Raw genomic sequence first — 16,252 nt, forward strand, 5'->3', positions numbered from 1 at the left:
ATTATTAAGTTGAATTGCTTAAGTTTGATTTATCAAATGAATTAAATTTGAATATTTGAAATTTGATTTAAATAAAAATTATTATTTTATGTTTATATATAAAATATATATTAATTTGAGTTTAAATTTAAATTTATTGAAATTAAAATTAAATATAAAAATTAAATTTATTTTATTAAATAAATTTAATCAAATAAATTTAAATAATTTAATATTTATTTTAAAATTAATTTAAATTTAAAAATTAAAATTCGATCGAATTTTATTACACCCCTCCGATGCTATTGAATTGTACCCGAGGAGACCGTCGGCGTTAGTGTCGATTTCGATATCACTAAGTCAATGGTTCATCCGCGAGCAAGTATGTGAAAGACCATACTAATTACCAACTGAGGTGGTTTGTTCTATTATTGCTTGATGATCTCATTAAATGCAAAGACTACTTGACAATTCAACGAACAGAATCATCTGTAAGAAGGAAAGGAAAAAAAATAGAGAATTATCCAAAATAAAGAGACAGTCAAGATTTGTTAAAAAAAATTTTAACAAAAAGGAAAAGAAAAAGAAAAAGTGAGAAAAGAAGCAGAAACAGTTCATCATCATCGAAGAGATTCGGCGAAATAGCAGCTGGAGTAATAAACCGTAAACCCCTAAAATCTTTCGATTGAAATCAGTTCAGATTTCTCGTACATGGCTTCTTCAGAGATCGAGGTGGTATCATTAGAATCAGAACCCAAAACCCAACAACAAAACCCTACTCAACAAATTGCTGTAGTTGATGTCTTCTCGGCCTCTGCTTATGGAGATTTTCACAAACTGAGAAAATTCGTCGAAGAAGATGGTGCCTCTCTTATAACACCTGACAGTAACGGCTATTACGCCCTTCAGTGGGCTGCTTTCAACAACTTGTCAGATATTGCCCAATACATTATCGAGGTAAATTGGAAAATTTTTATGTTTTTATAGCTTTCTGGTTGGTTTTTGTTGAGATTTAATAAATTTTTTTTTTTTTTTTGGTTTAATATAATTGAAGCATGGTGGAGATGTGAATGCAATTGACAAAAACAAGCAAACTGCTTTGCATTGGGCTGCAGTTAGGGGTTCGACTGCAGTGGCAGATGTGCTCTTGCTAAATGGAGCTCGGGTCGAAGCTGCTGATGTCAGTGGGTATCGGGTAGACTATTTTCCCTTTTATCTTGCATTGTCTGTTGAGTCTTGTTATGGCGTAACCATTTATGGGCCTCTAAAAGTTTCAATATTTTGCCGACTTATTTAGCTTCAATACTTATTACTGCACTTAATTTTAGAGCTCAATCAACCTATTTTCATCTTCATGCATTCTATAGTAAGTACTTCTGTAACAGTGCATATTAGGAACCCCTTTTGTCTACTGCAGGCAGTTCATATAGCAGCTCAGTATGGGCAAACGGCTTTCTTAAATCACATTATTGCAAAATATCACGCTGATTATGATGCACCTGATAATGATGGAAGGTCGCCACTTCATTGGTATGTTTTTATGAAATAGGTTAAATGTTGGCTTACTTCATAATATTTGCTTAGTGCTTGAGATCATATAAGTCTAATATAGGCAATTAATCATATTTTGGATAGACCAAAATAATTAGTACTATCTTTCAATATAGGTTCTGTGAAGGTTTTTCTTTTTGGCTCTACTTTGTTCGTGTATTTTTTATGAATGCCAAATGATGCTTGTTGGTTGTCTATGAACCCAAGATCATGTGTGTAAAAGGAGTTTTACCCCTAATATATGGGCTAGTTCTAAGAGGGGATAACAATTTGGTGCAATTTCAGAAGTGGTCTGAATTTGGTTGTTGTAGCATATTTGGGGCAAATAAAACCTTTCACATGTGATTTTTGGTACATTGTTGATGTTACTCACATACCCAAGCAGTATCCAACCTGCAATGTCAGTCCCAATCCCTTTTTTAACCCAGGCTTTTAATATTTAGTACTTTAATTTGGTTTCTTGTGCATTAGCTTTTTTCTGTGAAAAGTGATAGTAAATGTTTGTTAATTAGAATTTTTTATTCGTATGATGTGTTAAACAGGGCTGCATATAACGGATCTTCGGATACAATTAGATTGCTTCTATTTAGAGATGCATCTCAAGGGAAACAAGACAAAGAAGGTACCATGTGACAATTAATATGCACTGTCTCACATCCAAGCTTTTAACCTTGTAGAAGGTACCGGTCAATGTGCTCATGACCTTCAGAGCTAATATGTAATGTATACACCTGTGTCCAGGAAATGTTTGTGATTAATACTGCCATGGTAGAAAATAGAGTATTCTGGTTATGTGATAATCCATATGGAATTGTCTTTATGATTTAAATTTGTAAATTGTGGTGAGAATCTTCTGTTTTCAAACTGAACTCTGTGATCATTACAATTTACTTTTGGTGAGCCAAGCTAGAGCTTATTCAGTAATTGCTTTGATCTTACAACTAAGTTTTTGATGATATTGTATATCCAATGCTGCCAGGTTGCACTCCATTGCACTGGGCTGTAATAAGAGGAAACGCAGAGGCATGCACTGTACTTGTGCATGCAGGCACAAAGCAGGAATTAGCGGTGAAAGATAAAGCTGGATTTACCCCTGTTCAGCTTGCATATGATAAAGGTCATCGGCAAATTGCTGTCTTCCTTGTACGTAGCTCTGTGTAGTTGTTGTGTTGTTTACATCCTTTAATTAAACTAAACTTTGAAGCCAGGAAATGTAAATATGGTGTCTATGAGGAAATGAGTCTTGGGATTCTGCCAGTAGTATTTGTCTGGAAAATGTTCTCATAGAGAGCATAACTGTAACAGGGGTAATGCTATTGCTGGGTGTTTCTGACTCTATGTAGTCAGTCATCTTATTCTTAAGCATGCTGTGGGCTTTCTACTCTTTCTAAATCTTACTGAACTTTTTTTTTTGATAAGTAAATCTTGTTGAACTATTTTCTTCTGTCTTCATATCTTTTCTTAAAAAAAGAAAAAGGATCATCTTGTACTTCTCATCTATGTATGTTTCTGAACGCTTAAGTCATGAGTTTGTGAGTTGTCCATCCTAATTACTTCATTACTGTTTTAAACAGCCAAAAAAGTTTAAATTGATTAAGTATATGGAGTATTCCCTCCCTCTGGTTGGGGTGGGGGGGGGGGGGATGATATAAGTCGCTGGTGCCGAACCCATTAGCTTATAATTTTTGGAAAACCGATTAAACAGTCATATAAGGTGTTGCCTTTCTGGGTTGTGTTTGTGTGGGGTGCAATGGGGCTTGAGTCTGATACTTTGGTTGCAAATTTGAAGGATGGGAGAATATCATCTGTAATACGTAATTGTTGCCTGTAGAACACCATGACACCCTCTAAAATGTGAATATTTTCATATAGGAGGGTATTAGTTTTGCAGTTTATTGCTTTTTGTGCCCTAGAGTTGCATTATTGGTTTAGTGTTAATGTCTGGTTAGAAATTAATTATCAGAGATGGTTTGCACAGTTGGTATATGTATCAAATTCTCAAACCATTCCAAGTGATATATCCCGTTGTTACATTCTCTTAATCTTAGCTATCATGGAGATTTTGTGGCCTTTTAATTTTGTTGTTTTATTTTGATTTGTTCAGTCTAATGCAGATAGAGCCAATAGCAAATTCTTGGTGGACAAATTTTGCAGTGGGAAGATGGGGAAAGTTGGTTATGCTCCTATATTGTTTTGTTTTGTAATTCTTCTTATTATCCTATTCATCAACTCGGTTCTTCTTGGTGAGTAGACTATGATATTAAACTTTCAGTCATGAACTTGTTTATTTTTGTCATTAATCTTGAATAACTCCTTTAAGATGCATGTAGCTCCAAGTCTTTCTAAGGTAACTGCCATTGTTGGACTTTGGGGATGGATTGGTGTTTCTCTAGGTATTGGTTCGTTGATAATGTTCTACAGATGTAGTAGGTAATTCTTTGTGCTCTGACATTGATATTCATTGAATTGATTTGACATATTTGTTTTATTTGCTGGTTTCCTTTTTGTATACTTGGGCAACTGGTTATAATTTTTAAGAGCATCGTGCATGAAATGTTATTATACAGACTTTTGGCTAGTCTAGTCTTAGGAGCTATCGTTATCTTTCTCTTTTGGTTTTATATGCTTAGAGCACAATGCATTACTGGATAGAAGATTAGATGTGGCTTTGCTTGGTACATTGCTTTTGGACCAAAAATTGAAACATTTCACAAATTTGGAAATTAAACTACTCAGCGAACTTTTTATTGCATTCACGATTTGTGAACAAATGGAGCCATTATCTGATTTTAAACAATTTTTTACTCTTGGTTAAATTTTTTATTTTAATTTTTATATCGTTTTCTTGATTGTCTTTCACAATTCTATGCAGTAAAGATCCGGGTTATATTAAAAAATTTAGAAGATTGGATGGCTATGAAGATTCAGAGGTATAACCAATTTTGTTTTTACTTGGTCATAAACTTTTAACCTTCAACGGCGGCTAGGAATGAATGAAAACTATGTGAATCCTGTGGAGACTGCAATATTCATAAAGGGGAGACACAAATAGCATTAGTGTTTGAGTGAGCTGGGTCATGGTTGTAGGAAGGGTGAGTATAGCACGTAGCATTGTTGTGTAAAAGTTTTATAGCTAATAGAACCCACATGCCATAATCATAATGTCATATATGTAAGTTTTATGTTTGTATGTGTTTCTAGCATGAAGGGTGAATTTGAGGCTTAGATTGTCTGTTTGCCTGAAATGGACATTCCATTTGGTGTCTTCCTAATCACTGGTACCCAATTAGACGGTGGAAGTAGAGACTAGAAGTTCTCTAGCTTAGCCTTCTTTGTGCAATAAATTAAGAGTTTGAGGGCAGGCTGTTTAAAAGGTCTAGCTTGGAGATGCAGAAAATTTTTGTGTGGAGCATGAGTGGGCTTAAGGTGATTGAGCTCCTATGGAGACTTAAGAGTTTGATTGGTTAATTAGTCTGGTATGACTCTTGAGAGGGACCTAAAAGATTGCCAAGCTAGTTATTAATAGTAGAGCTTGCTATCTAGTTGATTACTACAATCATGAATTGATTGTCCAGCTGCTTTTTTATTCCTTCACATTTCATTTCTTCTTATGTTAGATGTGACTTTGGAAGTTTTTTATAGCTTGATCAATAGGCCATAGGTGTCGCTGATCTATTTGTAAGTGGTGAGCCTTGTACCTCACTTTTAATATAGGATAGATTCAAAAGGAAGCAAGAGAAACTAAAAAAAAGGATTTTAAGCTCTTCAGTTTTTCTATTATTTTACATGAACTGGACCATAAATATATTCCCAATTGGCAGGATCCCTTGCTGGATATTGATCTGAACAATTCGTCAGTATGGACAGGAAATTGGTCTCAGCTTTGCCCTACCTGCAAGGTTTCCTGATGAACCTTTTCTTGTAACCATCTATTGCATATCTACATGAATATTTCCTCAGTTTGCAATGCCATTTTGACAAAATTTTCTCTAAGTTGTCAGTTAATAAGACCTGTTCGTTCGAAGCACTGCCCTATCTGTGATCACTGTATTGAGCAGTTCGACCATCATTGCCCTTGGATATCTAACTGTGTTGGGAAGGTAAGAAATTGGTCTTGAGCAAAATGTCGAAGACAACCATTTTTTATCTGGAGTAGGAGGTCTATTTGAGATCAATATATTGTGGCTGCAATTGCTATCATCTTACTGATGCAGATATGTTCAGAAACTCATCTAGGACTAGGCTGGTGAATTCATTATTTTTCATGCCTATAGTGTACAAAATCATATGCCTTTTGTTGACTCTTGAATACTCTGTAGTTGTTTTCATTTTGGAAGATGTAGTTATTGGTGTCGGTAAGAGCATTTGTATAAGGATGATGTTGATGTCACTATGGAGCATCTGGTGATATCATTAGATATTGAATTGAAAGACTAACATGGATGTCCAGGCCAATCCTGTGGTCAGTGGGCCAGCTTTCACATTACTGGCACAATCCATTCCTTCTTTTGCTTCTTCATTTATTTTTGTTAGAAACTTACTATTTTAGTCCCTTTTTTTCAATTCATCTCCTACTGAATAATTTCAACAGGATGCTATTGGTGACTGGTACTGCAATCTGATTGTTTTTTTTTTTTTTCTTCTTTTCACTTCCTTACCCGTTATACTTACTGTGCACTTGCAGAGAAACAAATGGGACTTCTTTGTTTTCATTTGCATGGGAACCTTGACTTCATTCCTTGGTGCATTGGTTGCAGTTCAAAGTATGTGGACTAAGACAAATAAGGCTCTCCTCTTCCTCACCATTTCTGATTGAGATCAAATTAGTTTATATTTAACTTATTAAATGGTCTCAATTGTCTCAATAGGGATTTGGACAGCAGTACCAGCATTGCCTGCTGGTGAAACATGGATTCATCATGTGATTGTTCATTATCCTGGTCTTGTTGCATTTCTCATATTGGATGTTCTTCTTTTGATTGCTGCTACCACTTTGACCACAGTACAAGCATCCCAGGTAAATGAAGATTTTAAGTTTACCTACTTTTACCTTCATTTCACCGAACTATTTGACGATTTTAAGGCTGGTTAAAGAATGGTGAAATGGCAAAATTGATTTCTATTAAGACTCAAATCAAATTGCTTCCCTTTGAACTTGAGATGATTTAACTAATATGTTGTTAAATTTTTGGGTCTTTATTTTCTGATGTAGATAGCTCGAAATATCACCACTAATGAATTATCAAATGTCATTCGCTATGGCTATCTTCGTGGCCATGATGGACGTTTCCGGAACCCATATAATCATGGTTGCCGAAAGAATTGTGCAGATTTCCTCATTCGTGGCTACACTGATGATGAAATTGCTTGGCCTCCGTTACAGAGAGTTGCCAGTTAGAGCTACTATGGTTAGCTTGTGTCATGTTCCCTGTTGTGTAGATTCACACATCCCAGTCCCAGTCATGTTGATATACAAACCCTTTGCTCATTATGACCAGAAAGGAAAGAGGACTTCAGAATTTAGAAAGTCTGATTCAAAATATACTACAAAAAATTTCGTATGATAAAGCAATGTATGGGACTATTATGGAATGGGAATTACAAGTTTTTTATTTTTTTTTAAAGGGTTAATGTCAGTGAAATATTTAATATGATATATTAATTAAAAATTTTTTGAATATGGTACATAAATTATAAATTTATCAATTAATTTGGAATTTACTTTTAATATCACTTCTTATAAATGATGATATATGTTAGATAAATAACTTTTTTAAGTATTTATTAATTAATAGATTCATAATTTATGTATTATATAAGAAAATTTTAAAATTTTAAATATCAATTGAATATGTTACTATAATCAAGGATCATTCGTGATTAATTTTTTTTAAACTGCTTATTATTTCAACCACAATCCATCTCCAATAGGGAAGGACACTATTTTTCATGAGAATTGAATGCGGGAAAATGTTCATTAAAAAAAAAAAATGATGTAAGTGTATCCATCCCCGTAGGGATTGAAATTGTTTGTCATTTAAGTAGTAGTATTTATTATGACAATAAAATGGTTGCCTCACTACTAAGATGCACTCACAAATTGTGAACCAATAACTAATATGGCGGAAACTATGCATACAAAAATAAAATACAGGTGGATATGACTTTGACTTCCGTTCCGCCATGTCTGATCCTTCACGGGTTTCAGGATTCAACTTCAGGTAGAGTTTCCTGATCTTTCCCAGAAAATGCAACTGCTGTGGCAGCAGCTACATTCTCTTCAACCTGATTATTGACAAGCTGTACATTACTAACAGCTCAAGCAGCAGCAAGCTCCTGAAAAAATGTAAACGTGTTTTTACAGGTATGAAGTAGCTGGAATAAGAAAATTCTATTGCCAGGCGGAACCCTATCAAGCACACAAGTAAAAATTTCCAACAGCAATCCTGTAATACCAATGAAACGAATCTTCCCCGTTTCCTTTAAGAGGTGGAATTGTCTCAATCACAATTTATTACCGCCTACAAACTGAAAAAAAATTAACCTCAAGCAAGCTTTCGTATCAGATTTGCAAGACAAACTCCTTCCCAGCACATCATCAGATGTAGACCCAACAAACCATACGAACATAAATGGGTCCACATTTCAATAATAATAACTCTGTTGAATTAACAAAATGTATGGATCCATGTCTATGGACATATCAAATCATAGGGCCATGTCAAATTGAACTATCCATATTTGTTAGTCCTGTATCTGACTGACATGTTAAGCACGCTTTCATCCATATTGCAAAAACGAACATTTTGAAGCTTCATTATCATGGGCCGTTGAGCTTTATACATACATTTTTAAGGGTTAGTTTGACGGTCACATTCAGGGATGAATTCAGAATTTGTATTAAGTGAGGATAAAAATATATGTAATATTAAATATATATAAGTCAACTAAAATATATAAAAAATTATTTTATGTATATATAAAAATAATATATTATAATTATTTTTTATGAGTTTTTATATTTTGAAAGCATTATAAATTTTTTTTTATTATCACTATTACAAAATATATATATTTTTATATATATAACCAAATAATCATTCATCCAAAAATCTTCTATTTGATTATACAAACAATTCTTTAGAATTTTAATAACATAAAAGCTTTTTCAATTGATGCAATAGAAATTGATAATATCAAAGTAATTTCATAAGTATATCAATAAATACACAAAATATTTTTTTGTCTTAATAAGTTTTGTGGAGAGGTTACTAATACTTTTTAAGTTTGTAAATTCATCATGAAATCTTAACTCAACAATGTAAGTTTTAACTTGATTGTCAAGAAATAATAGTTTCATATTAGAAAATTCGATTGAATAAAATTGAGCAAAACGAAATAACTTTTCTTTATCAAAAGTTATAAAATAATCACAAAGATTTAAGGAAACCACACAAAGAAATAACTCTATATTTATCTTATTAAACGATTATTTAGCTCTTGAAATTACATATCAATTACTGTGTAAAACAACTGATGGGATAAAATAACCTCAAACAATATTCAAACTGAATATGTCATGCAGCACAAAAATTAAATTATCTATCTTTTATGTGAGTTTAGTAAGAATCAAATAAATAAAGTTAACAAATAAATCACTAAATCACAAGCACAAGAACATAAGCAATTTATGTGGAAAACCTCCCCAAAATGAGGAGTAAATATCACGAGTAGCAATAAATAATTTTTACTATCAAAATAATGAGAATACAAAGTTTTCTTTAGCTAGAATTAGAGGAATACAACCACAATATTTCAAGATTAAACAATCTTGATAAAGAAACAATCTTGCAAGAGAAAATTGGAGAAATCTTAGCAAATTTAAGGATTGAAAAATACCTACGAAATTAGTAGGTAAAAAACTCAAAACCCGATCTTTATTGTTCGGACCGAAGAATAATGAGTTATGAACACATTGATAAAATTTTAGTTCAATCAAACAACGGATTGACCTCGATCAAACTACTTGTCGGAATTGCACAAAATCCTCTTTTCTCTCTTTTTTCTCTATTTTGCCGCCACACTCTCTTGTTTCTTTTTTCAGCCATATAAGAGTTTAAAACCCTAAAACTAAGCATGAAAGACTAAAAAGTTCTTGGTGAATGGGTTTTAGTTTTAAGTCACCTCCACATAGAAGAAACCAAGCCCAACAACAACTTAATCCGATAATAATATAAATTTGTCATTATTTGAGCATTGCATTGAAGTCTTTCACGAGTTATAAATATATCATCCATATTTTGGATGCCAATATTTTTTTCACAAAATAAAAAAACCTCATTGTGCAAAGATTTTAATCTATCATCTTTCATCGTTTATAGTCGTTGCTTTGCTACTTTTACTAATGCCATTACATTTACTTGTGTTTGTAATGCTAATGACAATTTATTTGTAATTCTCAAGATATTTTTCATTAAATGTAAGTTGATAGCAAAGTCAAAAGATTGAGTCAAATCTAATAAGGCATAAGCTTTACCTCTTTACTCTGAGTTACCCTTATACTCTATATTAATTTCAAGCGCATCAATAATGAAACTAAATATAAGGATCAAATTTATCAAAATCCTATAATACGAACCCCATCGTGATCCCTAGTTTGTTGAAAACTTATTTTTTGATTTAAATCATTTCTCGTTAAAAGTTCATTGACTCATAATGCCTTAACAACTTTATCAAGTTGTTTTTCTTGAAGAACATATCTTCGTTTATATGAAATCCCAACAATATTCACTACATTTGTCACCATTTTAAAAAGTAATGCAATTTGAACATGATTCTTTGCACGACTACAAGTGTCAATTGAAGTTGATTAGTAAAACAGTGAACATAATAAATAGATGCATTATCTTTCATGATCAAAGTTTTTAAACTATTGAATTCATCTTACATGTTGCTTGCTTTATCATAATCTTATCCACGAATCCTTGAAATACTCAAATTACACTTAGAGAATAATACTTCAATAACTATTTCAAGTAACAAAACGGTTATATCACTGATATGTACTATACCTAAAAAAGGTTTAATAACATACCCTTTAAAATCCATATAGCTCAAAGTAATAATAGTTTTTTTTTAATTAAAATATCAGAAGATTCATAAAGTAAAATGAAAAATAATCCATCTCCAAGATCTTCCATGACAGTATTGATAATCTCAATTGCTGCGACACAAACAAGATCTTTTTTAATATCATGCACTATCACTTTTCTCGATGCATTCTTCAAGATAACATTATTAATGATTTCATTATGATTGGCAAAAATGTAAAAAGCTCAAGAAAATTTCTTTGATTGTGAGAAAGACATATTCAAAATACAATTATGCATGATAATAAAAATCAACATACCTTATATTTGAAATATATGAGAAAAAATGCAATTCATATATTTTAAACATATTGCCGTACAAGAAATTGGATAAAATTTCTAAGTAATTTTGTAATCTTCATATAAAAATTAATTTTTGCTAAATTTAAAGTTAATTTAGTCAAAAAAGTAATAACAAAAAATATAAAAACACAAAAAACTGAAACATTATAAAAAAAATATACATGCTATCAATGACATGATCAAATTACTTTATCAATATGACAAATTTCAAATAGTAAATAAATACTTTATCACATCGATTGATTGATAAATTACAAAAATATAAAAAAAATTAATTAGTTACTTAAATATCTTATTAGAAGAAGAAAATAATTAATTTCTAATTATTTATTTAATAGCTATTTTTTTCCTCTTTTTATTTCTCTAGCATAATTCTCTGTATTAAAAGTTCTTCTTGCCTTCTTGAATTGAAAAAGTGAAAGCTACAAACGAAGTGAGTAAAAAAAAAAAAAAACCGACGGTTTTTTTGTAATCATTTTACTTCTTTTTTTTTAATAATAATCTTAAAATCCTTTTTTATATGTATCATTTACCTTTAATTAATATAGCTTTTGTCTTTTATATACACCATATATTTTATTTTTATTTTCAGTGGAGCATTATAAAGAAACTAAAATTTTTTAATATTTTTATAACATATTTTTAAGGTGCAGGAGGGGACAGCCGCCCCCAATGTGCATCCGTCCCAGGGGTCACTGTAATTTCATTTGTGACATTTGAATCAATTTTCAACCACTAGTTGGCTCATAATGTCTGCAAAACAACAAAAAGAAAACCAGGGATTGTGTTTGACGCTTATTTCTCAGCAAAAGCGACACTTCAACACACATACATACATACGTATATATAAAATATGCTGCTGTTATCATTAATGTACAGAAAGTAGAGATTTTCATTGAGTGCGTGAAATGTCATTGGCCTTTTCAGATCAACTGCCCCGTCAGACTGGCATTGGTGGACTATATAACAGGCAAAAGCTCTAAAAAGTTTGAAGAAAGTTAGTGCTCGGTTCTTGCTTTACAGGAGTTTTTTGACATTAGAAAGCTTTAGCTATCATTAAAAGGTGAGATTTCAGGCTACAGCTATTTAGTTTGCTTCTCATTGATACTGTTCTTAATCCTCGAAACGCTTTAATTTGTTTACTGCTTATTATGAAGTGAAAAGAAAATCAATTTCTAGGCCTCGTGAAATATGTATGTTTAAAGACATCGGCTGCATATTTATGTAAACATGCTTAATTATTCATATCTTTCGGTGACTTTTCCTGCCAGGATATACTTCAACAGGCTCTTTCTCTCAAAAAGTGGATTCTTCAATGGAGAATTCATCAATCAGAGAGTTGCCTGAACTGGTAAGACTCTTTTGAACTCTCTTTTTGATATTATTGACTGTTATAGGTAACTCTTTTCAATAGTGCGTGAAGTACTGCAACATTTGTGATATTCAAGACTGTCATTTTTAATCCACAGGGAATGGAGGATCCTTACTTATTCAATCAGTGGCATATGTCTCTTGATGAGCTCAGCATCCTCCCACTAGCAACTGAGAACTTGCAGCACTCTTTCTCTAATAACTATCCGACCGCATTTAACCTCAAAACTTCTGTTGAAACTTCTCACACTGGCATTGATAGACCTTCAAAACAGCTTAAAACCAACAGCTGGAATTCATGCAAAACTGATACAGCCGATATATCAAACCTTCAAGTTGATTTTGTTCCAGACACTCTCCCATTTGCCAGTTCCAACGACATAAATCCAGTGGGCAACGTGAAGCCTAAAGAAAAGGCCGCATGTTCTCGGAATCCCATTGGAAGCCAAAATTATGTGCTTAAGGGTTGCCATGGAGCTAAAAGGGTTAGCACAAGCAATAGAATTTCTCAGGCACAAGATCATATCATGGCAGAAAGGAATCGGCGAGAAAGGCTCAGCCAGAAGTTCATAGCTTTGTCTGCTATAGTTCCTGGCTTAAAGAAGGTACATATTGTTCTAGTTATATCATTTTTGCCAATAATTCTGATATCCAGTTTCCGGTTTATATTGCAATGTGATTGGCAGATGGACAAGGCTTCTGTGCTTGGAGATGCTATCATGTATCTGAAACAACTGCAGGAGAAAGTTAAGACACTAGAGGAGCAGATTAGGAAGAAATCAATGGAATCAGTACTTTTTGTGAAGAAATCTCAACTCTTGGCTGACATTGATGAACTTTCCTCGGATGAAAATATCAGTGGCCCTTTTGATGTGCCACTACCAGAAATTGAAGCAAGATTTTGCGACAAAAGTGTTCTCGTAAGAATTCACTGTGAGAAAAGAAAAGGAATTTATGAGAAAATCATGTTTGAAATCGAGAAATGTCACCTAACAATCATCAATAGCAATGTCATGACATTTGGGAGTTCCACTCTTGACATTACTATTTTTGGTCAGGTATTTAAATTCTACCGCACTATGAGTTCTGGCACATAATCAAGAGTGACAAGAAAATGTTTGTTTGAAACAGAAAAATGGGAAGTCATATAATTTCATGTCCTTTTCTTCAAAACCCTTTTAACATAATCTCCATTTTTGCAGATGGATATGGAATTCTGCATGACAATAAAGGATCTCGTGAAGAAGCTGCGTGCAGCTTTTTAAATTGCTCATGAGAAAAATCTTCCTTTAACTATCATATATATATATATATATTATAAGCTTTAAAAGTTTGGAATAATTAATATTCTTTTAAGTATAAATTCAGCAGTCTGAACTCTGACAACAAGGCCTTTTAGCTCCACCACTCAAGACCATCAAGTTACTTTTGCAAAAGTCCACTTTTGCAAGAGGGTTATTTTCAGTCAATTTTTGCCTGGTCCTACTGTTGACCATGTTGAATTCCAAGTTAATTTAGGAGTGGTCTCACAACTCATTTGGGCTTTTTCTTTGGGAGGTTGAAAGTTCAACTTAGACTGTGTTTTTATGGTATATCCTTTCGTACCTAAATTGGTTGAAAAAGGGCAAAAAATGTTTTCTTTTATATGTTTGGACAAACTGGCCATTGTTGCAGCAGTACAACTCTGTTTATTTCAGTATGTGGTTTGTAAATATAGTCTGACAAAAATGAAATAAAGTTGTACCTAATTTCATCTAAATAATTTGCCATGGTTTTTCCCAGGATATTTTGATAACGCTTGTGGTCGAGGCTACAAATTTCATCTAAAATTTGTAAAAGCAAGAGAAACAAAATGTCAATTCGAGGCTAACAAAAGCTTTTGCATAACACAAACACCAAGCACAAGCGAAGTTACCCTTTAAAACGTGTTATATCCGTAAATTTATAACTAAATATAATTTAAAGAGTAATTATTAAATTTTTTTTAAAATGTAATTGATTACCTAATAGTTTATCATTTTAAAAAGATCTTAAGTTTGACCAATAGTATGTTTGGATCAAAAAAAATAAATAAATAAATAAAGTAAATGAATGTAAAGTAAACAAAACCCTCTTTCCCTTATTTGGATAATTTTTTAATTTAAAAAAAAATGTGAAAACCAAATAACCTTTGGTTTTTTTTGTAAAATCAATTTTTTTAATACCCCAATTTAGAGGAAAAGTTAAGGAAAAGAAAGTTGAAAAATATTTTTTTTATAAAAGGACTATTACATTCATATTTTTATTAATACTAAAATCTTAATAAAAAAACTTAAGTTGATCACAATCATCCTGTAATTATTTTAAAGTTATCTCTTTTTTCAATAAGTTTCACATATCTCTTTCAATATAAATTTTTTTTATAATTTTTTGATAATTTGATTTTAATTAATGGCTGAATATGAATATATATATTTTTTGGGTTTATAAAATGACAGACTAGCTTAAAATCAATCAATGCATGTTTGTAAAATATTTTTCTATTTCACTTGATTAAAAACCATTGATATAGTAAAATTGTGAGGTCAGACAAGATAACAAATATATAATGGTCATAGAATTCTCTAAAATCATAAAGTAATGAAAGGTTATAATTGAAAAAAATTATTATAATGAATCATTTACTTTCTTTTTCGCTTTTTATCCAAATAATGGTTGTTAGAATTTCTTTCTTTTATTAATTTTAATTATCCAAACAAGGGTTACATGTATCATTTTCTTTCCTTTAAAAAACTTTCTTTTCCATTCTTTTCCTTTCATTTCTTTTCATTTATTAATATTTATCCAAACATAGCGTAAAAGTCACTAAAGAATAAGTTCTGACATTATGAACAAAATTAGGTTCAAGAGTTCAATTACATATAGAGAAAGTTATAACACCCCTATAATACCTATCATAAAAGACGGTATTATTTAATTTTAAATTATCATAAAGGTTTATAATTCTAATAATCTTAAATTTAATATTAGAAATAACTTTTAAGATTCTTCATCAATTTAATAGAATTTTTAAATATACTTTCTCACCTTTAAAGTATTCAAAAATCTTATTTGTTTTCTTGAAAAGGCTCCATTGTCGAAAAAATTAATCATTTATTTTTTGTTAAATTTTTTTTGTCAAAAATATATCTAATTTTTTCACAATTTGAGCCAAAATTAGAATATTTTCTCACATAGAATGTTTTAAATAATTCACAAATTAAAAAAAAAAAAGGTAAAGGTTTGCTCACTCGAAAACATTATTCAAACAAAATTATTGTTTATGTTTTTGCATTACTTCTGATCCTCAGAAGTATGTAAAAAATGGCAGCTATAGACATCAAATTTTATTCAGAACATTTTTCAACATGATTAACCTGAGGTTTATTTGCGAACATGGGCCAAGACCATTTAGAACCCATAAAGAGCTCACAAATTTGCCTATTCAAAAATTCAAAATCAACTCGGGACAAATTCGATCAAATAAAGGTAAAATTGCAAAAAACTTGATCAAAATGGATAGAGCCGGGGTCAATTTTAAAAATCCAAAACTTAATTGAAATCAATGTGGTTTAAAATTAAATTCAAGATTTTTCAAATCACTAAAATTTTTATTGTACCCCAGAAAGGTAAAATTACCAAAATACCTTTAATGGGGTATTTTTGTAATTTGATCTTTCTGAACTTAGATTTTCATGAAACTTTTCGGATCTCAATTTTATAACATTTCATGATTTTTTGTGCATTTAGAATCACATCAGTATCTCGAAAAATGTGAAATTATCAAAAAACTCTTATAAGAGTATTTTCATAATTTAGCTTTTTTGAGCTCAAAATTTTATGAAAATTTTTAGATCTTAATTTTATAATATTTTATGATT

At 31.4% G+C, this 16,252-nt stretch overlaps 2 protein-coding genes across 2 annotated transcripts; both read left to right on the forward strand.

Annotated features, from left to right (window-relative positions):
• Window positions 1–249: 249 nt before the first annotated feature.
• On the forward strand, window positions 250–7,154 carry LOC111298162 (Ankyrin repeat family protein with DHHC zinc finger domain-containing protein). Its single transcript, XM_022892886.2, has 13 exons — window positions 250–936; window positions 1,034–1,174; window positions 1,397–1,509; window positions 2,073–2,152; window positions 2,510–2,673; window positions 3,635–3,773; window positions 3,861–3,960; window positions 4,403–4,460; window positions 5,352–5,429; window positions 5,532–5,630; window positions 6,215–6,293; window positions 6,399–6,547; window positions 6,743–7,154. Exons 1-13 carry the CDS (start codon window positions 691–693, stop codon window positions 6,926–6,928), a joined length of 1,632 nt encoding a protein of 543 aa, XP_022748621.2. The 5' UTR covers window positions 250–690; the 3' UTR covers window positions 6,929–7,154.
• A 4,973-nt stretch (window positions 7,155–12,127) lies between these two features.
• Window positions 12,128–14,212, forward strand: LOC111298429 (transcription factor bHLH25-like). Its single transcript, XM_089745038.1, has 3 exons — window positions 12,128–12,333; window positions 12,452–13,411; window positions 13,556–14,212. The coding sequence occupies exons 1-3, from the start codon at window positions 12,298–12,300 to the stop codon at window positions 13,616–13,618; spliced, it is 1,059 nt and encodes a 352-aa protein (XP_089601164.1). The 5' UTR covers window positions 12,128–12,297; the 3' UTR covers window positions 13,619–14,212.
• Window positions 14,213–16,252: the final 2,040 nt, after the last annotated feature.

Source organism: Durio zibethinus, chromosome 16 (genome assembly GCF_047325235.1).
Source record: "Durio zibethinus cultivar Kanyao isolate XHJ-2024 chromosome 16, ASM4732523v1, whole genome shotgun sequence".
Lineage (NCBI taxonomy): Eukaryota > Viridiplantae > Streptophyta > Magnoliopsida > Malvales > Malvaceae > Durio > Durio zibethinus.

Coding starts and splice junctions, on each gene's coding strand:
- LOC111298162 (XM_022892886.2), top strand. CDS start 691: ATGGCTTCTTCAGAGATCGAGGTGGTATCATTAGAATCAGAACCCAAA. Junction 1,175..1,396: donor CTGATGTCAGTGGGTATCGG/GTAGACTATTTT, acceptor TGTCTACTGCAG/GCAGTTCATATAGCAGCTCA. Junction 2,674..3,634: donor GGCAAATTGCTGTCTTCCTT/GTACGTAGCTCT, acceptor TGATTTGTTCAG/TCTAATGCAGATAGAGCCAA.
- LOC111298429 (XM_089745038.1), top strand. CDS start 12,298: ATGGAGAATTCATCAATCAGAGAGTTGCCTGAACTG. Junction 12,334..12,451: donor TCAGAGAGTTGCCTGAACTG/GTAAGACTCTTT, acceptor TTTAATCCACAG/GGAATGGAGGATCCTTACTT. Junction 13,412..13,555: donor ACATTACTATTTTTGGTCAG/GTATTTAAATTC, acceptor CCATTTTTGCAG/ATGGATATGGAATTCTGCAT.